General features: G+C 38.0%; 1 protein-coding gene across 3 annotated transcripts in view; it reads right to left on the minus strand.

Moving 5' to 3' along the window:
• The window catches only part of UTRN (utrophin), a 563,065-nt gene that overhangs the window by 308,640 nt on the left and 232,814 nt on the right, over window positions 1-21,611 (minus strand). For all 3 annotated transcript variants that reach the window (XM_077776104.1, XM_077776105.1, XM_077776103.1), the window contains 8 exons: window positions 20,538-20,708; window positions 18,180-18,359; window positions 13,588-13,722; window positions 10,717-10,866; window positions 9,291-9,452; window positions 8,751-8,879; window positions 7,896-8,069; window positions 6,034-6,189 (listed from right to left, as the gene is read on the minus strand). In XM_077776104.1, the coding sequence (XP_077632230.1) occupies window positions 6,034-6,189; window positions 7,896-8,069; window positions 8,751-8,879; window positions 9,291-9,452; window positions 10,717-10,866; window positions 13,588-13,722; window positions 18,180-18,359; window positions 20,538-20,708 (1,257 nt within the window). The remainder of the gene's footprint in view (window positions 1-6,033; window positions 6,190-7,895; window positions 8,070-8,750; window positions 8,880-9,290; window positions 9,453-10,716; window positions 10,867-13,587; window positions 13,723-18,179; window positions 18,360-20,537; window positions 20,709-21,611) is intronic.

Raw genomic sequence — 21,611 nt, forward strand, 5'->3', positions numbered from 1 at the left:
ACCCAGGCACCCCTACCAGACTCTTAACATAGTTCCTGTGTTATACTGGGGAATCTTAATGCTATGCAATAAAATCCACAACAGTCTCTGTGATGGGCACGATCTCTTCTACTTTGCAAATCAGGGCAGTGAAGCTTAAGGAGGCTAAGGCCGTGATCAGGGTGGCATGGCCATTGGTTGAGCCTGGTCTGACCCCTTACATTACATGATGGTACTCTCAACAAAACTATCATTCATAACATTTTTTTTAATGTTTTTTTATTTATTTATTTCTAGGAGAGAGAGAGAGCGTGAGCAGGGGAGGGTCCGAGAGAGAGGGAGTCACAGACTGAAACAGGCTCCAGGCTCCAAGCTGGCAGTCAGCACAGAGCCCGATGTGGGGCCTAAACCCACAAACCGCGAGATCATGACCTAAGCGAAAGTCGGACGCTTAACCGACTAGGCCACCCAGGCGCCCCATCATTCATAACATTTTTAAGGGCATCAGAACATAATACATAAATAAAAATGTGTTCTTTTTATGCGCACATAGGTAGAGGCAATTTGCAAAAGAAGTAGAGTGAGAAGTCATGTATGGGATGAAATTTTCTGGAATGACATTAAGACTGAATTTTCTTAATGAGTAACGCAGAATTACATTTCTTTTTTCTGGTCCCCTAGGTTCACTTTACTCTTTCACACCTCAAGGATTGATTATTATTAAATTCCTTCTTAAAAGTGAAATATTTTTTCCTACGGAGTTTAATTAAAATTCATGACTTTAAATTAATAGCTCCTCAATGCAGACTTTAGGAGACAAATACATGATTTATATTAAAAGATATTAGGTATTCAAAGGATCTTATCTGACTTTGACATGCCCAGGCAGCTACACAATCATCATAAAACTTAATGTTACCAAAGATTTGTATATACCAGGAAGAAAATAATTTACAGTTCAACTTATAACAATCTACTCTTCTTAGTCTAATCGATACATTTTAAGACATAGTGCATACTGAATTAGGCAGTTTCAAATCATAAAGATTTTACCTAAGCATTTATCCTTCTCCTTCTTAGATATTCAACCATTCCCTCTCAATAGGATTATTCCCATCAGTTAGGAAACATACTCAAGTTTCTCATGTTAAAAAAAAAAAATGCCTGGGGNTCTTTGGCCTCAACTCCTCTAAGACTATCTTCTCTCCTATCTTTCCTTTGCCAATCCTCAAAACCATTTTCTTACCTCCCTCACATTTCTTACCTCCTCTCATTCTGGCTTCTGCCCCTATCACTTCACAGAAACTGCCTCTGCTAAGCTCAATAATGACTCCAAGAGCAACAGATCTAAATGGACATTTTTAAATGGACACCATATTTAATGTTTGAGAATTCAAAACCAGCGTCTACCTTCATCCTCAAAATACCCTTTTCCTTCAGCTTTTCTGTCCAGCACTCTCCCGGTATTACCACTTCCTGCTACTGACTGTAGTTTCTAGATGTATATTTAGTTTGTACCATGTGATCATTTAAAGTGAAATGATCAAGCTAATTAATGGATCCATCATTTCCCATAGTTACCTTTTTTTGTAGTGAAAACATTGAACATCTACTCTTTTAGCAGATTTCAAGTATATAATTATGAAAAACAGGTATGGTGGTTCTTCAAAACATTAAAAATAAAACTACCATATGATCCAGTAATCCTACTTTGGTGTAGATATCCACAGGAAATGAAATCAGTAGTTTGAACAGACATCTGCACCCCCATATTGATGGTAGCATTCCACACAATAGCCAAGCCGTGGAAACAATCTAAATATTCACTGATGAGCAGGCAAATAAAATGTGGTATAGATATACTTTAGTTTCTTATGCAAGTACATCTTCCTCAAATTTCTTACTAAATGATGTAATTCTTCAAGACTTGATGTAGGCCCTTTTCCTTTTCTTTAGTTTATTTAAAAATTATTTTTAATTTATTTTTCCAGTTTTACTGAGATACAGCACTGTGTGAGTTTAAGGTGTACAGCACAATGACTTTGGTCACATGTGTTAAAAGATGATCACCACAATACTTTAAACATCCATCATTTCATACCAAAAAAAGAACAGAAAATGTCTTTCCTTGTGATGAGAACTCATAGGATTTAGTATCTTAACAACTCCCCTATATATATATGTGTATATATATATACATAAAGCAGTGTTAGCTATAGTCAGCATGTTGTACATTGCATCCCTAATGCTTATGAATCTTCTAACTGGAAGTCTGTATCTTTTGACCACCTTTATCTAATTTTCAGACCCGTCGTTCCCCCACCTCTGTTAACCACAAATCTGATCTGTTTTTCTAGGAGTTTATTTGTTAGGTTTCACATAAAAGTGAGATCATCCATTGTCTTTCTCTGGCTTCATTCACTTAGCACAATGCCTCAAGGTCAATCTATGTTGTTGTAAATGGCAAGATTTCTTTCATTCTGTGGCTGAATAATAGGACATTGTGTATGTGTGTGTATATATATATATACACACACACACACACACACATCTTCTGTATCTATTCATCCATCAATGGACACTTGGGTTATTTCCATGCCTTGGCAATTCTAAATAGTGTGACTGTGAACATGAGGGTGCAGATATCTCTTCAATGTAGTATTTTTGTTTCTGTCAGATATATACCCAAAAATGGAATTAATGGACCATAGGGTAGTTCTATTTTTTATTTCTTTGAGGACCTGCATACTGTCTTGCACAGTGGTTGCACCAATTTACATTCCCACCAATGGTGCACAAGGGTTCTCTCTTGTCCACATCCTCTCTGGCATCTCTCTTTTTGATACTACTCATCTAACAGGTATAAGGTACTATCTCACTGTGGTTTTAATTTGCATTTCCTTGATGATTACTCATGTTTGAGCACTTTTTTATGTTCCTGTTGATCCACTGTATGTTTTCTTTGGAACAAAACCTGTTCAGGTCCTCTGCCGATTTTTAATTGGATTACTTGATTTTTTGCTATTGAGTTGTATGAATTCTTTATGTATTTTTGATATTAACCCAGTATCATATATATGATTTGCAAATATTTTTTTCCATTCTGTAGGCTTTTTCATTTTGTTGATGGTTTCTTTTGCTGTGCAGGAGCTCTTTAGTTTGATATAATCCCACTCAATTGTTTCTCAGCCTTTTGGCTAAGATCAAGTGTGATGTAATCCCACTCATTTATTTTTTTATTTTGTGGCTGGTATAGGCTTTTCTTTTCTCACTATATCGTCTCCCTTGACAATCTCATCACGGAAAACTTTAATTACCATCTCTGTGCAGATGACTCATAAAATTCCTAGCTTCAGCCCAGATATAGTCCCCAGACTTGAATAACTTTGTGAGTACCTGACATATTCAATTCACTCTCACAAAGGCACTTAAAATGTGAACATGCCCAGTACATGCTTATGATTTTTCCATGTTTCTGCCTTTCCCTCCAGAGCCTCCTCCCAATTATAGCACCAGGATCTTCCATGTAACCAAGCTGGAAACAAAGGGGTCATCTCTCATCTCCCTATCTCCTGTACTCCCACATCTAATCCATCACCAAGTCCTATTCATGTCACTTCTTAATCATGTCTGAGTCAATCCACTCATACCATCTGCACTGCTCCCCCCAGTTCATGCCACCATCGTTTCTCACTAAGTGCACGACAATGCCTTCTTAACTGCTCTCTTCACATCCATCCCTGTCTTTATCCAATTCACCCACCAAACTGTAGGAAGTGGTCTTTTAAAAGCAAATATAGGGGCACCCGGGTGGCTCAGTCAATTGAACGTCTGACTTTGGCTCAGGTCATGATCTCGTGGTTTGTGAGTTCGAGCCCCATGTTGGGCTCTGTGCTACAGCCTAGAGCCTGTTTCAGATTCTATCTCCCTCTCTCGGTGCTTCTCCTACTCATGCTTGCTCTCTTTCTCTCTCTCAAAAATAAACATTAAAAAATTTTTAGGGGTGCCTGGGTGGCTTAGTCGNTTTTTAATAAAAAAATAGAAGCAAATATATAAGCCTGTTATCTCCCTGATAAAATCCTGGGATAACTGCTTATTGCTCGTAAGATTCAAACCTTTATCACAAACTCTAAGACACTAGTATGCTCATCTCGTCCCTATCTCCAGCACCATGTTCTCCATCCTTGCTCTCTCTGCATTAGCCACACAAATGTACCATGCTGCCTCCTGCCACAGGGCCTTTACACATACAGCTCCATCAACCTCAAAGGCTCCTCATCCTTCATCTCGGCTTATGCACCATTTCTTCAAGGAAGCTTTCATAACCGCAGACTGGGCCAAATTGCCCATTACCGATACTCTTAAAGCACCATACACATTCTTTCATAACACTTCAGCCTGCCAATATGGCATTATTTTGTAGGACTACTTGATTAACGTTTTCTTCTTTCACTACCCTAAGTTCTACTAGACAAAGATAATTTATGCTTTTGCTCACCACAGTATCACTACTGCCTCTATGATGCCTGACACACAGTAAAGTCTCAACTGTGCTGAATGAGAAAATGACTTAACTCTAAAACCATGGTTACAACTGGAGAATTAGTATTAAAACCAGCAACACCACCGTCATCCATAAAATGCCCAGTTGATGAATAAATACAATAATATTTGATCAAAAAAAATAAATTCAGCTGTATAAAACCAAAAAGAAGCTCTACACTCTATGTTCCAGATGTGCAGTGTATCAAAATGATACACACATATCACATCAGCAATTTTATCTTGCAGAAGTGAAGTCAAAGTTGTCCAGGAAGAATATTCACTGCTCATGCTCATTCTTACTGATCTGAAAACGATAACAAAATTTCAGCTAGTTTTCTAGGGGCTGATGGAGAAACTGAGGAGGTAATGTTTAATAACCCAAGAAGGATCTAACACAGCTTTAATTATCTAACACAGCTTTATAACATTGCCAGGAAGGCTTCAGTTAAACATGGTGGTTGTCATTTTGTTTTGTTCTGTTTTCCTAATTCCAGGGCAGAGTTCTCAATAAGAGAAGACATTAAGCCTGGTAGTTACTCAAAATAAATGACCAAAAGTTCCCCTGCAGATTCACTAAGATGCCCAAATTATAGGTGTTTCTTGAAAGGATTTTAGATCCTTCTGGACTAATGTGAACTTCCTGTCACTTCCTATTTATCAGAGTCTTGATAGTTTAGTTATTTCTCAGTAGACTATTCAATTCAAAAATCCAAGGACCAGTGACTTGAGTTTATAAAGGGCCTGTTATTATTGGTAGAGTTTCTGTAGAATAACTTATGAAATGTGACTAGTCACTGAAAATATAAGCCACTGAGTGGCTCAGTCGGTGAAGCAGTTAAGGGTCTGACTCTTGGTTTCACCTCAGGTCATGATCTCATGGTTCGTGAGTTTGAGCCCCAAACTGGGCTCTGCCGCTGATGGTGTGGAGCTTGCTTGGGATTCTCTCTCTCCCTCTCTGTCTGTCCCTCCCCCTCTCATGCTCAGTCTCTCTCTCTCTCGCTTTCTCAAAATAAATAAATAAGTAAACAAACAAACAAACTTAACAATACAAAACAAAAAAAGAAAATATAAAAATGAGTCTGAATTAAATGTTAAAAGTAAATTTCTATACAATTATTCATCATTGTAATATTTTATTAACATGCAGATTTAAAGAAATATACTAAAAAAATACTGGAATAATTGAAACCACTATTACTGGGGCGCCTGGGTGGCTCAGTCCGTTAAGCATCTAACTTGGGCTCACCTCACAATCTCCTGGTCCATGAGTTCAAGCTGATGGCTCAGAGCCTGGAACCTGCTTCAGATTCTGTCTCCCTCTCTCTCTGCCCCTCCCCCTCTTGCTCTCTCTCTCTCTCTCTCTCAAAAATAAGTAAATATTTTTAAAAATTAAAAAAAAAGAAAACACTATTATTGGTGCTATAAAATTCAAACCTGCATTGTCCTAAGAGTAAAATCTTAAAATACATTAAATGAGAGTGAAACAGGAGAGCAGTGCACCGCCCTTACCTGGGCGCCCAGGTCATTGTAGAGAATCTTCAGGGAGGTCAGCTGCTCATCCATCCCCTTGGGATTGTCAGTTTGTTGCTTCTGGACAATGTGCCTTCCTGTTTTGATTACAGTCTCCACTTCAAGCTTGACTTCACTCAAAGTTTTATAGAGTTTCTTTAAAAGAGAGCAGGGCACATTTTACACACTGTGGTGAAAAGTTGCTAATTGGAAACATTTCAGAACACTGGCTTCTACAGATTGACAGGTACAAACTAACTATGGAGATCAAAGGGCTTTATCTGCCTCAGATTTGGTTCAAAGCATGAGACAAATGATTAAATCAAGGTTGTATTATCTTTTTAAAATCAGATAAGAAGATAAACTAATCCAGATTATACTTATTTAAAAAAGTCACACATGTGATTTCAAGGTTCATGAAAGTACTTAATGATAAAAACAGTTTCCCTGCATAAAATGGAAATATATTGACTAAAAATTGAATGTCTATCATTTCTTAAATTACATTTTTAAAAATCACAAATGCTCTTACTAGAATGAAGTCAACATCGGCTGTATTTCTGGCTGTCAACATTTGGAAGTATTAACATTCACTTTTTTTTCTTAAAATTCTCTGAAGTACCCGTCTACCACAATAAGCATGCATTACTTATATGATGAAAAGATATATAAAAACTCAATATAGCAAGAAGTATGTAACTATAAGAAACCGTAGTGATGTAGGTCAAATTCAGAATGGTCCTCATCCTAGTAACTTGAAACTAAAAAGCTTTTATCTGGGAGAGTTCTCTTGTTTGTGTCACTCATGATCTTGACCTGAAACCTCTCACATGGCATTGTCACACAATAACAGACAAGTGGACTGAGTTACATAAGGTCAAGGGCAGCGCTTGCTCTTTTGATCTCTATATCTCATTAAATAAATCAATACTTACATGTATACTCACACACAGACATACGCCCATACTCATACACACATACACACCCATATTTATTCTATTTGTTCATTCTTCCACTCATTTCAAGTTTTCGAGTATGCAAACCTGCTGTGTGCAACAAACATGGAGAAAGTAATTTTGAAAAGCAAAAGAACTCCCCCTGGACTTTTGTTTTAACCAGTGTCATCTTAACTGTCCTCACGATTCTCCCAAGGAGAAGACCAATTCTAAGACTGTGTATACTTAGCCACATTATTTTTAAATGTCTATTCAACCAAGTTATAAAGTTCAAGACTAAAATAGTAATAACACCTTATAAATAATTTCTTGTCTCACATCTTAGGTTTAAACTTCAATTTAAAATTTTACTTTCCTAGAGAATGATTTTTTTACGCTATAATATTCCTGACATCCATTCTAAGTATAATTTCGTCTTTCATATTTTAGGCGTAAGCTTTATAAGTTAAAATTTAAAGTTTGACTTTCCTTAAAAATGATTTTCTTTTACATTGTAATATTCCTAACATCTATTCTAAGCATGGTTCTTCTAGCTGACTCAAATTTATCCTTTAGAATTTAGCTTATTAGTCACATTCTGCCAAAACCTTCCCTAACTTCATTCTCTGATTAAAATGTGTTTCCCTTGTTTTTTAAATCATGTTATATGCATGTCTATTCTAGCTTCCTTATCTTGTTACATTGTAATAATTGATTTTATTCTCCCCTACCTGTCTCTCTTATCTCTTTTAACTTCCTTGAAGAACAGGACAACACTTCTTATTTTTAACCTGTTTTTCACCATCACTCTCTACTCTTAGCTTAAAATAGACCAGTAATTACTAATAAACCATGTATGTAAGCACTAAACGAAGCCCTAATAGCTGCTGGGAAACCCAGGACACAGTATCCACCCAATGGCCTCACCATACACTTGTCCAGATGGTTCTGTATGACATCAGGATCCACATCCTTCACATCCAGAACATGAAGTTCTGCTTTCACACAATCCAGGACACGCTTGCAGTCAAGCATGCGCTGTTCAAAATTAGCAGGCTTCTGGAAAAGCTGGAACTTTGTAGACACCTCTCGAAGTTTCCTCTGTTTGCATAAATGAACATGATAAGCATTTCACATCAGAAAGATAATCTCTCAGCGGACGGTATGAGTACAACACATACTGCTAAAAAGCTATAGGATAAAGCACCAATAAAAACATTCCTTAAAGGAATGAGTGAGGCTACACCTGAGTGACTGGCACAGCCCACTGTCCCGATTTATTTGACAGTTTATTAGTTGAAGATATCATAAAAGGTGAAGCAGGCCTCGCCAGAATGAAAACTTCACGAATTTTCTCACCTGTTTGAAAACTATAGTTCAGGAACCTAAAACTCAAAGCGTGCTCTTAATCATGAGCTCAGAGTCCAGGTCAACCTCACGTCCATCATTAATGGACTAGGCGGAGCGCCATCCCCTACTCTCAGCCAGCCCAGTGCATCAGCCACATCAGAACTGACAGAAGCTTGTATTCATGGAAAAATCTGTATGAAGATAACCTCTAAGTCTGGCTTACTCCCTCTTCTCAATTCAACTGTAAAATCAGAGTCAATATTTTGTGTCTACTGCCCCGCTGGGGATACAATGCACCTCCAATACGTCCCTCCCACACCACTGTTTACGTCATAAACAAAGAAGACCAAGGGCATCCAAGCAATCGCTCTTTCCAATTTTTTTTATGCTCAACACATCAAAAAGTGGAAGGAAGCTGCTCGCCCTCCTCACCTGTAGCACATCCATCTGACTTCCTCCTCTGGCGTTCCTGCCTTCCGGAGACGTCGAAGGCTGGGAACGTGCATTTCTTCTCAACTCCTCCAAAGTTAGCTCATGGGCTGAGATCTCTGCTTGGATTTTCTACAAAGAGATTAGGAAGGAGAGAATGTCTATTTTTAATGAAAAGTTCCATATAGTAAGGCAAGGCCTAAGAATATGTTGACTCTTATACAAGCTTTAGTAAGTGTAATGGAAATACAGGCCCTCTGTATTGCAGGACTATTATAGGGGACACACAAACTAAGGTCTTTGCATTTGTCATTTCTAATGATCACCACTTACTTATAATCCAACTTCATAACTACAATTTTAAAATGATGATCATTTGCCAGGGTCTCACACAGAAACCAAAAGAACTCTGTTCCGTAAGGAAGGTCAGCCTTACTCACTGACTCGATCTGGAATGGCAAGGGGGGCCAGTTCTCATGCAGGGGAGGAGGCAATCACATAGGTTCTTTATATGACTCAAAGCCCTCAAATCCATGGCAGTACCTGAGCTTCCTGTGGAACTTGGAAGGCGTCTATCCTATCAGTCAAGTATGTCGTGAGCTGCTGGTCCAGTTCCCCTAAGCTCTCCTGCAACACCTGAAGCATGTGGTCAGTTTCCCGCAGCACCTGGAGTTGCTTTTCCAAGGCAATCTGCCTGCTCTCTGCCTACACAGAGGAAAAACGAAATCATTAGACACTCAGCACAAACATAAAGAGTTGAATATAAGAAAACCCTTACGTTCTGGCCACCAAGAAAAGAAATAGACTGTAAAAACACTAATTCAAAACTCTGGGCTACATTTTAAATAAGTAATAACTAGCAATTTGTAACAGTGAAAAGATTCTTCTTAGTATCTTCTTTATCTCACAGTGAATTATTAATTGTTACTTCTTTCTACATACCATGATAAAATATAAAATGCTCTTGAGCACACTATGCTACGTGAAATGAGACAGAGAAAAACAAACAGCATATGATCCTACTTATATGTGGATTCTGAAACAAACAAACAAAAAACCAACTTATAGATACGAGAACAGACTGCTAGTGCTAAAAGCGTAGATCTTAAAAGTTCTCATCACAAGAAAATACTTGTGACTATGTATGATGAGGGATGTTAGCTAAACTTATCATGGTGATTATCTGACAATGTATATAAATATCAAATCATTATGCTGTACACCTAAAAGTAATATAATGTTACATTTCAAATATACTTCAATAGAAAAAGAAACAAGTAAAGATTTCTCACATATTAAAAAGAAAACAAAAATGTAATTTATTACAAATTTAGGAATCCTCAATAAGCCTATCAATAATAGTATAAAATATACCAAGAATGTCTGTCAGTAGAGTGGACATATAAATCTCTTTTTGTCCAAAGTGTCAAGTTCTACAGATTCACATATATGTTGAACCACTGTCTGCTGCACTTTAGGAGTAAGCTTGATGCTATTCATAACCAAAGCATCAATCATTATTATTTAATATGTGTTTGAAAGCATGGAATATCCATTCAAGCCTCCTATAAAGGAATAATCTCTTTACTTACTGATATGAACATGTATGTTGTGATACATTCTGGATAGATGTCTAAGGGATTATGGCATTTTATAATAGCAATTTACATCAAATGTGGATGGTCCTAATATTTACTAGAATAATAGGAGTTATAATACTTACAGCTATAACATGATCCTTAAATGAAATTAAACAGTTCGTAAGTAGAAACGATCTCAAAGATAGATTTTTTTAATCATCAAGTTCTGCTTGCCTTGAAGTATTAGGTCTACTCTTCACACTTGGTATTTCAAAGCCATAAATACTTCTATTAATGTTGGTTACCAGCTCTTCCTCTTGGTAAAAGTTCTTGAGGTGAGCTCTGTACCGTAACACCTAATCAACACCCCTTCATGCTCCAATTCTTACCAAGTGGCTCAGTTCTTCGTATCGACTATTAAAAGCCTCCAGTTTCTCACTGATTATATCATCAAGAATCCCTCCATCGATCAGAGTCTGGCCAAGTTCTCGAATCTGAGTGCGATTATCTGCTGGATGTCGCAAAACAGATTCCAGAGACTAGACAGGGAGAGGAACAAAATAATGCATTTACTGAGACAATATATGTTAAGGATCTAAAAATGTCTACTCTTCTAAACATGTAATTCCATGCTCTAGAAATCTACATAAAGAACAATACTAGAAATGAGGCAGATGATTACATAAATATCCATGATGGTATTAATAAATATATAAAACTGAAAACTCAGTATGAATGACCATCCATGTTACTATAATTTCAGAAATTATTAGTTACATGGGTAAACGTTCGTGATATGATGCAAAGTTTAAAAGCAGAAGACAATACTATACAAGCAGAATCATCTCAAACTGCTATTGATTATATTACCAGAAACAGGTACCCATTTTTCTACAACAAACACAGAATGCTAGATGCTATTTTATATACATAAATCTAATTAGATGGGCTAAATATTATTCCCGTATTACAGATGGGAAAACTGAAGCTCACAGAGGTTATGTACAAAAACACATACTAAAAAGAAGACCTAAGATTCCAATGTTATGACTCTACAGCGTTTTATCCATTACTATAATGGACTGCCTTCTAGTGTGGATGGATTTTTTAAAAATAATAAGTAGGAAGAAATACGCCAAAATGTTTAAATATGCCTATCTTCCTTTACACTTCTCTCCATTTATTATATTTCTAGAATGAAGGTGTTTTAATTCTTGTGTTAGGAAAATGTGTTTTGTTATGTTTTCTAAAGTTTATTTATTTGAGAGAGAGAGAGAGAGAGAGAGAGAGAGCATGCCAATACATGCCAGCAAGGTAGAAAGAGAGGGATAGGGAGAGAATCCCAAACAGGCTCCATGCTTCTGTGCTGTCCACCCAGAGCCCAGTGTGGGGCTCAAATTCACAAAATCGTTAGATGATGACCTGAGCCAAAATCAAGAGTCAGACCCTCAACCAGCTGAGCCACCCAGGTGCCCCAGGAAAGGTGCTTTTTTTAATTAATTAATTTTTTTTGTTTTAAGTTTTATTTATTTTTTTACAAATAGTTTATTGTCAAATTAGTTTCCACATAACACTCAGTGCTCATCCCCACAAGTGTCCTCCTCCATGCCCATCCCCCCTCCCCCCCACATCCATCAGTCCTCAGTTTTTGTCAGCATTCAAGAGTCTCTCATGGTTTGCCTCTCTCCCTTTCCCCCACCATTTCCGCCCTTCTTCTCCCCCTTGTTCCTCCGTCAAGTTCCTCCTAATCCTCCTATACGTGCAAACATATGATATTTGTCCTTCTCTGCCTGACTTATTTCACTCAGCATAACACCCTCAAGGTCCATCCATGTTGCTACACATGGCCAGATTTCATTGTTTCTCATTGCCATGGAGTATTCCATGGTACAGATAAACCACATCTTCTTGATCCATTCGTCCGTTGATGGACACTTAGGCTCTTTCCATGTTTTAGCTATTGTTGACAGTGCTGCTATGAACGTTGGGGTGCATGTGCCCCTCTGCATCAGCACTCCTGTGTCCCTTGGGTAAATTCCTAGCAGTGCTATTGCTGGGTCATACGGGAGTTCTATTGTTAGTTTCCTTAGGAACCTCCACACTGTTTTCCAGATGGGCTGTACCAGTTTACATTCCCACCAACAGTGTAGGAGGGTGCCCGTTTCTCCACATCCTCGCCAGCATCTAGAGTTCTCTGATTGGCTCATTTTAGCCACTCTGAGTGGCGTGAGGTGGTATCTCAGTGTGGTTTTGATTTGTATTCCCCTGATGAGGAGGGATGCTGAGCATCGTTTCATGTGTCTGTTGGCCATCTGGATATCCTCTTTGGAGAAGTGTTTGTTCATATCTTCTGCCCATTTCTTCACTGGGTTGTTTGTTTTTCGGGTGTGGAGTTTGGTGAGTTCCTTATAGATTCTGGATATTAACCCGGAAAAGTGCTTTTAAAGTACGCTTTTCATATTTTTTATATTCTCTCAATCTTTCATTCTGCTATTTTACTTGCGAATCAATCTTTTTTTCTCCAGCAAGCATCTGGCTCTTGGACTTTAGGTACCACATCTGACTTATTTCTGACCTTCAGTCCAGTCATCCACTCTGTGTCCCTTCGGTTTTAAAAGGAAACGTACCTTCTTCCTCTTCTTTTATTTTAGACAAAGCTACCCTCTTCACATTTTAATCCATTGAAGAAATAGTTATTGAGTTATCGTGTGCCACACACTGTGCTGGCAATTTGAGAACAAGGAAAAAGCAGGCACATTCCATGGCCTCAAGAAGTTCAAGCCAAGGCCTGGGGACAACCTCCTAGGACAGGATCCCAGACCTCAAATACCGCTCTGACTTGCCCCCAGCTTTTCATGTCTAAAGAGAACAGAGCAAGAGCCACTGAAAACACAGTGGTGGCCATTGTCTAATGAGCAAAAATAACTTTATGAAGAAACAAGAGAGCAATTATCCTAACAACATAAGGCAGAGCTTTATCCGGGGACTGACAAAAACAAGCTGCAAAATCACTAGGGTGCTTTACTAAATGTACTAATGTCTAAAATGTACTAATTATCAAAAGCTAACCAGCCCATGAGGCTGAGTTAGTAGGTCACCAATCATCTAAATATACCTGATTGTATAAACAACGGAAGTTACACTGAAAACTACCAAGGAAGCCAATGTGTTTGTCAACAGATGTGCCATGTTCCTCACGTGAGCGCTCATCTGGCCTCATTGCAACAAAGAGAACCGCCACCCGTAACGCAGGGGCCCACCTCCAGGGCTTCATTGACCGCAACTGTCTTCTCGGGCAGCGCCTCTGTGCTCTGCATCCGCTCCTCCAAAGTGCTTAGCCAGGTGGTCTCCAGATCCAAATAGTGGAGCAGTTCAATCCAGCAAGACCACACCTCCTACAGAGAACAGGAAAAGGGTTAAATTGTGTAGGAAGTCATTCAAACACGTGATGTATCTCTAGACACATCTCTAGGAACTGATGAGCGTGGAATTTTAAATAAGTAAAAAGAAATAAGATTCTTCAACAAATCATAGTAGACCAGTTTGGGGGGTGGGGGGTGGGGTCGTGGGACACAGAGGAATGGGTTGTCTCTCTATATAGGCTAAAACAAATTCCAAGGATCTGGTCAAATGCCAAAAATAAAACTATTTAATTAGTAGAAGAAACCAGGAAGGAAACATTATTAGGTTTTTTTTTTAATAGAAAGGTAAAAAGTACTCATAACTGCAATACTTTTTAATAAGATATAGGAAATTAGAATTCCTACTATTCCAACTCAGAGCTGACAGCACTTTTTGCAGTATATTCTTTCCTACTTTCTCCTAATTCATATGTATTTTGTCTATACATGAAGAGCTCACATATGAATCAAGTGGAGTTATACTGTACTCACTATATTAGTTACAATCACTTATTCCCCATTCCTATGGGGAGTTTTGGGAGGAAGGGGATAAACTTATACTCTACTTTCTGGAAGTAAAATTATGAGAGGAGGTTCCCCTTCATATAGAGAAGAGCCTATTTGATTAATAAATTTAGGAGGAAGAGTTCCGCACAAAGCCTCCCGGGTTGATTCTCCTTCAGATCCACTAAGAGAAGGTACATTCCAGCACGCACTCCCCAGGGGGTGTGTTTACCAAGTCAGGGGGCAGCAAAGTTTTCTATAAAAGTCCAGACAGTAAATATTTTAGGTTTCACAGGCCACTTTCAGTCTCTGTCACAGACTCTTTTTTGTTTATTGTATGTGTGTTGTTTTGGTTTTTGAATCACCCTTTTAAAAATATATAAACCATTTTTAGCTCACAAACCATACAGAAACAGGCCACAACCCAGATTTAATCCTGAGGCTGTAATTTGCCAAACCCCAGCTAAGACTATAAAAGGGAAAAGAGGTGTCTAGTCCCCTAATTTTTACAGACAGAAAGCAGACTGAGATCTACTCAGCGGCCAGCAGAACCCTATTTCTGGGGCACCTATTTCTGGGTGGCTCAGTCAGTTAAGCATCCGACTTGGGCTCAGGTCATGATCTCACAGTTCATGGCTTCAAGTCCCACATTGGGCTCTGTGCTAACACCTCAGAGTCTGGAGCCTGCTTTGGATTCTGTGTCTCCCTCCCTCTCTCTCTGCCCCTCTCCTGATCACTCTCTTTCTCTCTCTCTCTCTCTCTCTCAAAAATGAACATTAAAATTTTTTTTAAAAAGAACCTTATGTCTTATGGGGAAAAAAAAAGATGGCTCCCAGAAAGCACTCCCAAGAAGCCAACTGGTCCCTACTCAAGTAATGGCCCCCACCCTAAAGTGGGGCACTGACTACACACAGGTGCCTGGCTGGATTCCAGAATCACTATTACTAAATTTCAGAGTCACCATTACCAGTGACTGTTATTTACCTTCTATTCCCCCAACTTTTTGAATGGGAATGTCCACTGGGTTTTCCTGTGCCCATCCTCACCACTGTATGCTGGGGACACGGGGTGCAGGTAACTTGTCTTTTTTGTGCCCAGGTCACCAGATCCAGAGGCACGGTTCCCACACACCCACACCTGAAGAAACTGCTCCAAGGAGGCACACTAGCATATGGATCACAAGACAGTGGATTTTGAACTTGATGCTGTACTGGATAAGACTTTGGGAGTCCCTGGGAGTCTAAGTGCATTTTGCATAAGCAAAGAATATAATTAATGTATGATCAGAGATAATGATAGACTAATGATAACCATGGCAGACTAACAATAACCACACATTTTTTGCCACTACTCCCATTAAGTGGTGACATTGTTTTCTCCTCCCCTAGGATGTGGGCTGGCCTTACAACCAGCTTAGAACAAAAGAATGCTCCATAGGTGATGCTCTACCAAACTGAAACCCTAGCGTCTCAGGGGACTGGTGGCTTCTGCTCTCTCCCTCCTAAAAGCCAGCTGCTCTGCTGCCCAGAAGCCATAAAATGGAGAGGCCACATGGAGAAAGACCTGCAGGAGGAGAGGCCGTCATGAATGCCCCAGCTGAGCTCCCAGTTGAACGCAGCCATCAGAGGGAGCTCTCCCTACAACACATGGAGCAGAGGAGTCATGCAGTTGGGCCAAATCAGCTCACAGCATCGTAAGAAATAATAAATGGTTAGTTCTGGGGGCACTTGGGTGGCTCAGTCAGCTGAGCGTCTGACTTCGGCTCAGGTCATGATCTTGTAGTCCGTGAGTTCGAGCCCTGCATTGGGCTCTGTGCTGACAGCTCAGAGTCTAGAGCCTGCTTGGGACTCTGTGTCTCCCTCTCTCTCTCTGCCCCTCCCTTCCTCACTCTCTGTCTCTCAAAAAAAATTTAAACATTAAAAAAATTTTTTAAATAAACAGTGTTTTTGTAAGGCACTATGTGTCAGTGAGGTGTGTTACAGAGAAAGTGATAACATAAGTGTATATATTAAACACATGAAAACATGGATGGGAAGAATATATACCAACTCCCGGATGATGATTACTTCAAGAGAGGGATCAAGAGACCTGGAATGGGATGGAAAGAAGGAAACATAGTCTGAATGCTAATTTGCTTTATTTTAAAAACAAGATCTGGAAAGATAGGGTAAAATGTTAACATTAATATCTGAAGGATATGTAAATAGGTATTAATAGTATTACCTGTACTTTTCTAGAAGTTTGAAACATTTGATGATTTAAAAAAAAATGTTATGGAATCTAAAAATAATCAAGGTAATAAAGTAGGACTCTGCCAAAGAAAAGCATTCTTACCCAAACTTAGGAATCTGGGCTATTTCTGTACAAGACCCGTTAGTCGCCTAGGACATCCTTTTAAGAGCATTTCAATTTTTAAGCTTTATTTCCATCTTTTCATCTCCGGCTTTAAAGATATCAACGTGTCATCTTTTCTCTCTTATCATTTTTTCCTGGTATTTTTCCTTCTCTTCTCTCAAAGTAATTCTCTCAAACTAATTCCAAAGTAATTCTCAAACCAATTCCAAATTCTCTACATACATATTTTATTCCTCATTCTCAAATTGTCACCTCTGGGTCATGAACAAAACTTGAAGCAATGACACAGAATATCTGGTGGTCTTTTGTTAGCTTAGGATAACTTGGGGACTTCACTCATTATTTAAACATATTATGAGTTCCTATTCTGCCTATAAATAAACAGGAACGCAAAACCATGGATAAAACTACAGTAAAATTCAAGTCCAAGATCATTCACTCAAGATTGGGCATACATATTATGTTTACAGAATTTTAAATTTTAAATTCTCAATTGAGTGACCTCAGGTATTTTAGGTTAGATAATGCAGTTGACCTTTGAACAACACAAGGTTGAACTGCATAGATCAATTTATACATGGATTTTTTACAGCACAGTCCTATAAATGTATTTTTTCTTCCTTATGATTTTCATAATACCATTTTCTCTTCTCTAGCTTACCTTATTATAAGAATACAGTATATGAATATAACATACAAAATATGTGCTAATTAACCACTGATGTTATCAGTAAGGATTCCAGTCAACAGTAGGCTATTAGTATTTAAGTTTGGGGGAGTCAAAAGTATAGACAGATACTCAACTGTTGTGAGGTTGGGGGTCAAGTGCTCCTAACCCCCACATTGTCCAAGGGTCAACTGTGTATTAATATTAAGGAGTAAGGCTTTATTTGACTTGTAGCTTTCTTATTAACCATTCTGAATTATACGTATTTATCTTAGCACAAAATAGATTCAGGACAAGTGAGAATTTAGCGAATTTAGTTTAAATATCACAGATGTGATTGTTTATCATTTTAGGATTTACCACAATACAATCACTTGTTTTAGGCTGAACCGAAGTTAAATTTAATTTTTATAAATTGAAATGCTTACATCTTTTCAGTAAGATGAAGAAAAGTCACATTATATAAAAATAAGCAAGCAAAAGCTTAATTTTATTAGAAAAAACCTCACAGAATCATCTACATCTTCAACCAAATTTAAAAAAAAAAACCCTTCAATTCACCTCTGTGTACTAACCAGGCAAAACAAAACAAAATAGACTCAATACATTGTTCTAGAATTTTAGAATTGGAACAGCCCTACAGATGGTCTGAAATATGAAAACCTTGATTTCACATATAAGAAAAAGAAAGTCTAAATATATGAAATAGCTTTCCCAAGAACCTTACTAACTGAAGGCAGATCATCGTTTCCTGTTGTTGTTTTTTAATCCCAGTTTCCTTTTTAATCAACTGTTATCCAGGAACGACTTTTCCTTTATGATCCCATATTGGAAAAGAAAAAATAGAGTTTCTTCCAAGATATGGAAATGGTCAGTAAACTGCAGAGCTTAATCTCAGAAATACGTCACTGATTAAATAACATACCTCTAGCGTGTGGCACTTTCCTCGAATTCTGTTACACAGAAGTTGGTAATTCTCCAGCACAACATTCAGCTCAGATGTCAACTCCTGGCCACCAGAGGGCACCTTTGCAGCTAGTAACTTGATGTTGTCCTTGAGGATCTTCACTCTCACCTCCTTCTGCAACACGTCCTCTTTCGCCCTCTGTTCCAAAAAAGGATGAACTTGAAACTGTCTCCCTTTCTCAGTCACCAATTTCTTTCCTTTTCAAAAGATAACTAAACCAAAATTAAAATGCCTACATGATTCTAACGACCTAATTGGAACATTATTCAGGTAATCACTCCAGAGCGCTTTTGAAATAAGAAGGCATTATAACATTTGTAAAGAGAAAAAGAAAAAGAAATGTTAACACCTAAGTCACCCTCAGTTATGTTTACCAGCAGGAGGTATTTTCAAAGTCTGGGCACATAATGAAAATCTAAGTGAGTTAATTTTAATTAAACACTGGAAGCCTGAGCATACTAAACTGAGATAAATAAATTTTTACAAAAACTGTGGTATCATTAAGCATAATTTAAATGTATTGCTTTTCACTTGGAACATAGGTGGATCTATGCTTCTGATAATTAACAGCAGTTCAAGAGTGATGGAAGTTTCACAAGAGTGCTGATACATAGTGGCACATGGACCCCAATGTTCATAGCAGCATTCTCAACAATAGCCAAAACATGGAAAAAGCCTAAGTGTCCATCAACTGACCAATGGATCAAGAAGATGTGGTTCATCTATACAATGGAATACTACATGGCAATGAGAAAGAATGAAATCTGGCCATTTGTAATAACATGGATGGAACCTGAGGGTGTTGTGCTGGGCAAAATAAGTCGGGCAGAGGACAGATACCCTATGTTTGCACGTATAGGTGGATTAGGAGGAACTTAACGGAGGACCATNATAAACTAAGGAAAACAAAAAGAGTACTGGAAGTTATACCAGCAGAATCTAATCTAGAAATAGCTTCATTCCTGACTCTCCCTCCAAGCTGGGGAGGAAGTCTCACATTTTGGAAAATCAACCCAAAATACCTTTTCACTTTCCCTTTTAGCTTTCTTTACTACTAAATTGTTTTAAATTTCCCTCGGTTGCAGGTACATGTAATCATTTTTAAAATTCTAAGGGTTGTTAGAATAAAAATAGATAGAATGTTGCCCAATCAAGGGTTTTATGCTTATTTCTCTAAGTTCTCATCCCTAGTGACTTTGAGAAACCACAGAACTACAATGCCAATAAGGTAGAGGAAGAGAATAAATTAAATAAGACCATTCTTAAACTGGTAGGCAACCTTTAAAAAATCTTCTATACTGAATATTTAAAAAGCTTTCCAAAAAAGTACATTAAAAAAGATGCTTCAGTGAAAATGCTACCTATAAGTATAATAAAAGTCCCTTACTCTATCTGCTTTAATATTCAATAATGCATTGATGAAATAAAATCTTTTCTTCAAAATATCTGCACAGAGATATTTGCTTTAGTTTTACTTTTAGGCAAGTTAAATTTGGCATAACACAGTCAATGTGTGGCTCACGCTTATTTTTTTAAATAGTCTTTAAGACTCTATCTCCTTTGGCGTGAATACTGAAGGACACTTGAAGCAATGGTAGAAATTTGGGAATGATGCCCAGTTCTTTTACTGTACATAAAAAAAAAAAAAGAAAGTGTTCAAGACTATTGATACAGAAATGTAAGTTTACAGGAAATATATCCTGTGGATCAAACTATTAAATCCCTTGACAATGTTTCTACTGCTACTCTTACCTGCTCTAACAAAATTTTGATAGACATGTGTTTCCCATGTATTAATGGGAAGAATACATTTGATAAAATGAAGACAAATCACAAACCAATTTGGAAAGTCACTCTTGTTCCTAAGAAAAAATGACTCTTCCTTAAAAATGCTGGAAATGTGCACTGATATTGTACAACATATGAACATAATTGATAAAACTAAATTTCTGAGTCATCCTCTGTGGCTCCCTGAGGTTCTAATGGAAGAGACTGTCTCAGGGGCCTTTGTGGACTCATCCTATGGGCCAAATTGAACAAGTGGAGTCTGGCCCTCCTTTTCCTACTAGAATCATAGTAGATATCCTTCCATTTTTTTCCAAACTGAAATCCAACTATGAAAGATTGTATGTACATATCATGCTTTACAGACGATTGACAGATAGATAGATAGATGATAGATAGATAGATAGATAGATAGATAGATAGATAGATAGATAGATAGATAAATAGATAGATTCACTCATTCATTCATATTTAAGGGAGAAGGGGAGCAATGAAGCCTATTGACACTGGCACTGACCAGCCTAGACTCACCTTCATTTCTTCCACCGCATTCTCTAGTTCTTCTGGTGACTTGTACTCAAAATCCCTCTCCAGGTATTCTTCTTCTGCCTGGGTCATCCATTCCTGCATCTCTGCCAAGTCTTTCTTCAAGTTCACTGCTTTTTCCTGACTTTCAGACAACCTATTTTTTTGAATAACAATCTGGAAAGGAAAAGCCATTCAACCAAATAAACAAACTCTAAAACGTTAAGTGTCAAGTTCTAGTTCTCAGTAGCTAAGGACACAGTGATAACTTTCCACAAAGTGTTTTAACATTCAGACAAAATCCTTTATACATTTTGTGCTGATGTTGTGGAACATAAGCAACAATGAAAACAATAATTATAAATGGGACACTACACCACATGTTGGATACTAATCTAAGCTGGAAATTATCTATTATCATTTGAAAAATGTATAACTTTAGCCAGAGCAATCCCAAAAGAAGGAATCTAACCTACAGCAATAAAAGCACATATTTTAAGGAAATTTACTGTAGCATTGTTTATTATGAGGGGAAAAACCTGGAATAACCAAAAAATTGGTTTTCTCCCATAAAACACTGCTGCACAGAATTTTGGTTTTGATAATCTACTATACTTGTAACATTGCACAAAGACACAAAAAAGGTTAAATTAGAAAAACAGGTATGATCTGAATCTCATTCAATAACTTAGTGAAATATTTCAGATAATCAAGTATTTCATATAAAATTACGTTGAGAGAGATCCTCCCTCCAACCACAAACTGGCTTCCACTGCGGGAGAAGGTACCATCCCGCAGAGATCACCCAATGCTCACTTCGTTGTTCAATATTCCTCCTACTCAAATCAAACCTCAGGGTAGTCGTCACATCATCAGGCTTGTTCAGCTGCAAAGGTGACAGTGAACGAAAGCCAGAGCAGAAGCAGGATGGCTCTCATGAGAGAAAGGCAAAATCCTTGGAGGTTTTCCCGTTTCCACTCTCCCAGCAGGATCATAGCCATAAAAATAGAAAGGGCCCAAACAGGGGCTCCTGGGTGGCTCTGTTGGTTAAGCATCTGACTTCGATTCAGTCATGACCTC

This window comes from Crocuta crocuta, unplaced genomic scaffold, assembly GCF_008692635.1.
Source record: "Crocuta crocuta isolate KB4526 unplaced genomic scaffold, BGI_CrCroc_1.0 scaffold25, whole genome shotgun sequence".
NCBI lineage: Eukaryota > Metazoa > Chordata > Mammalia > Carnivora > Hyaenidae > Crocuta > Crocuta crocuta.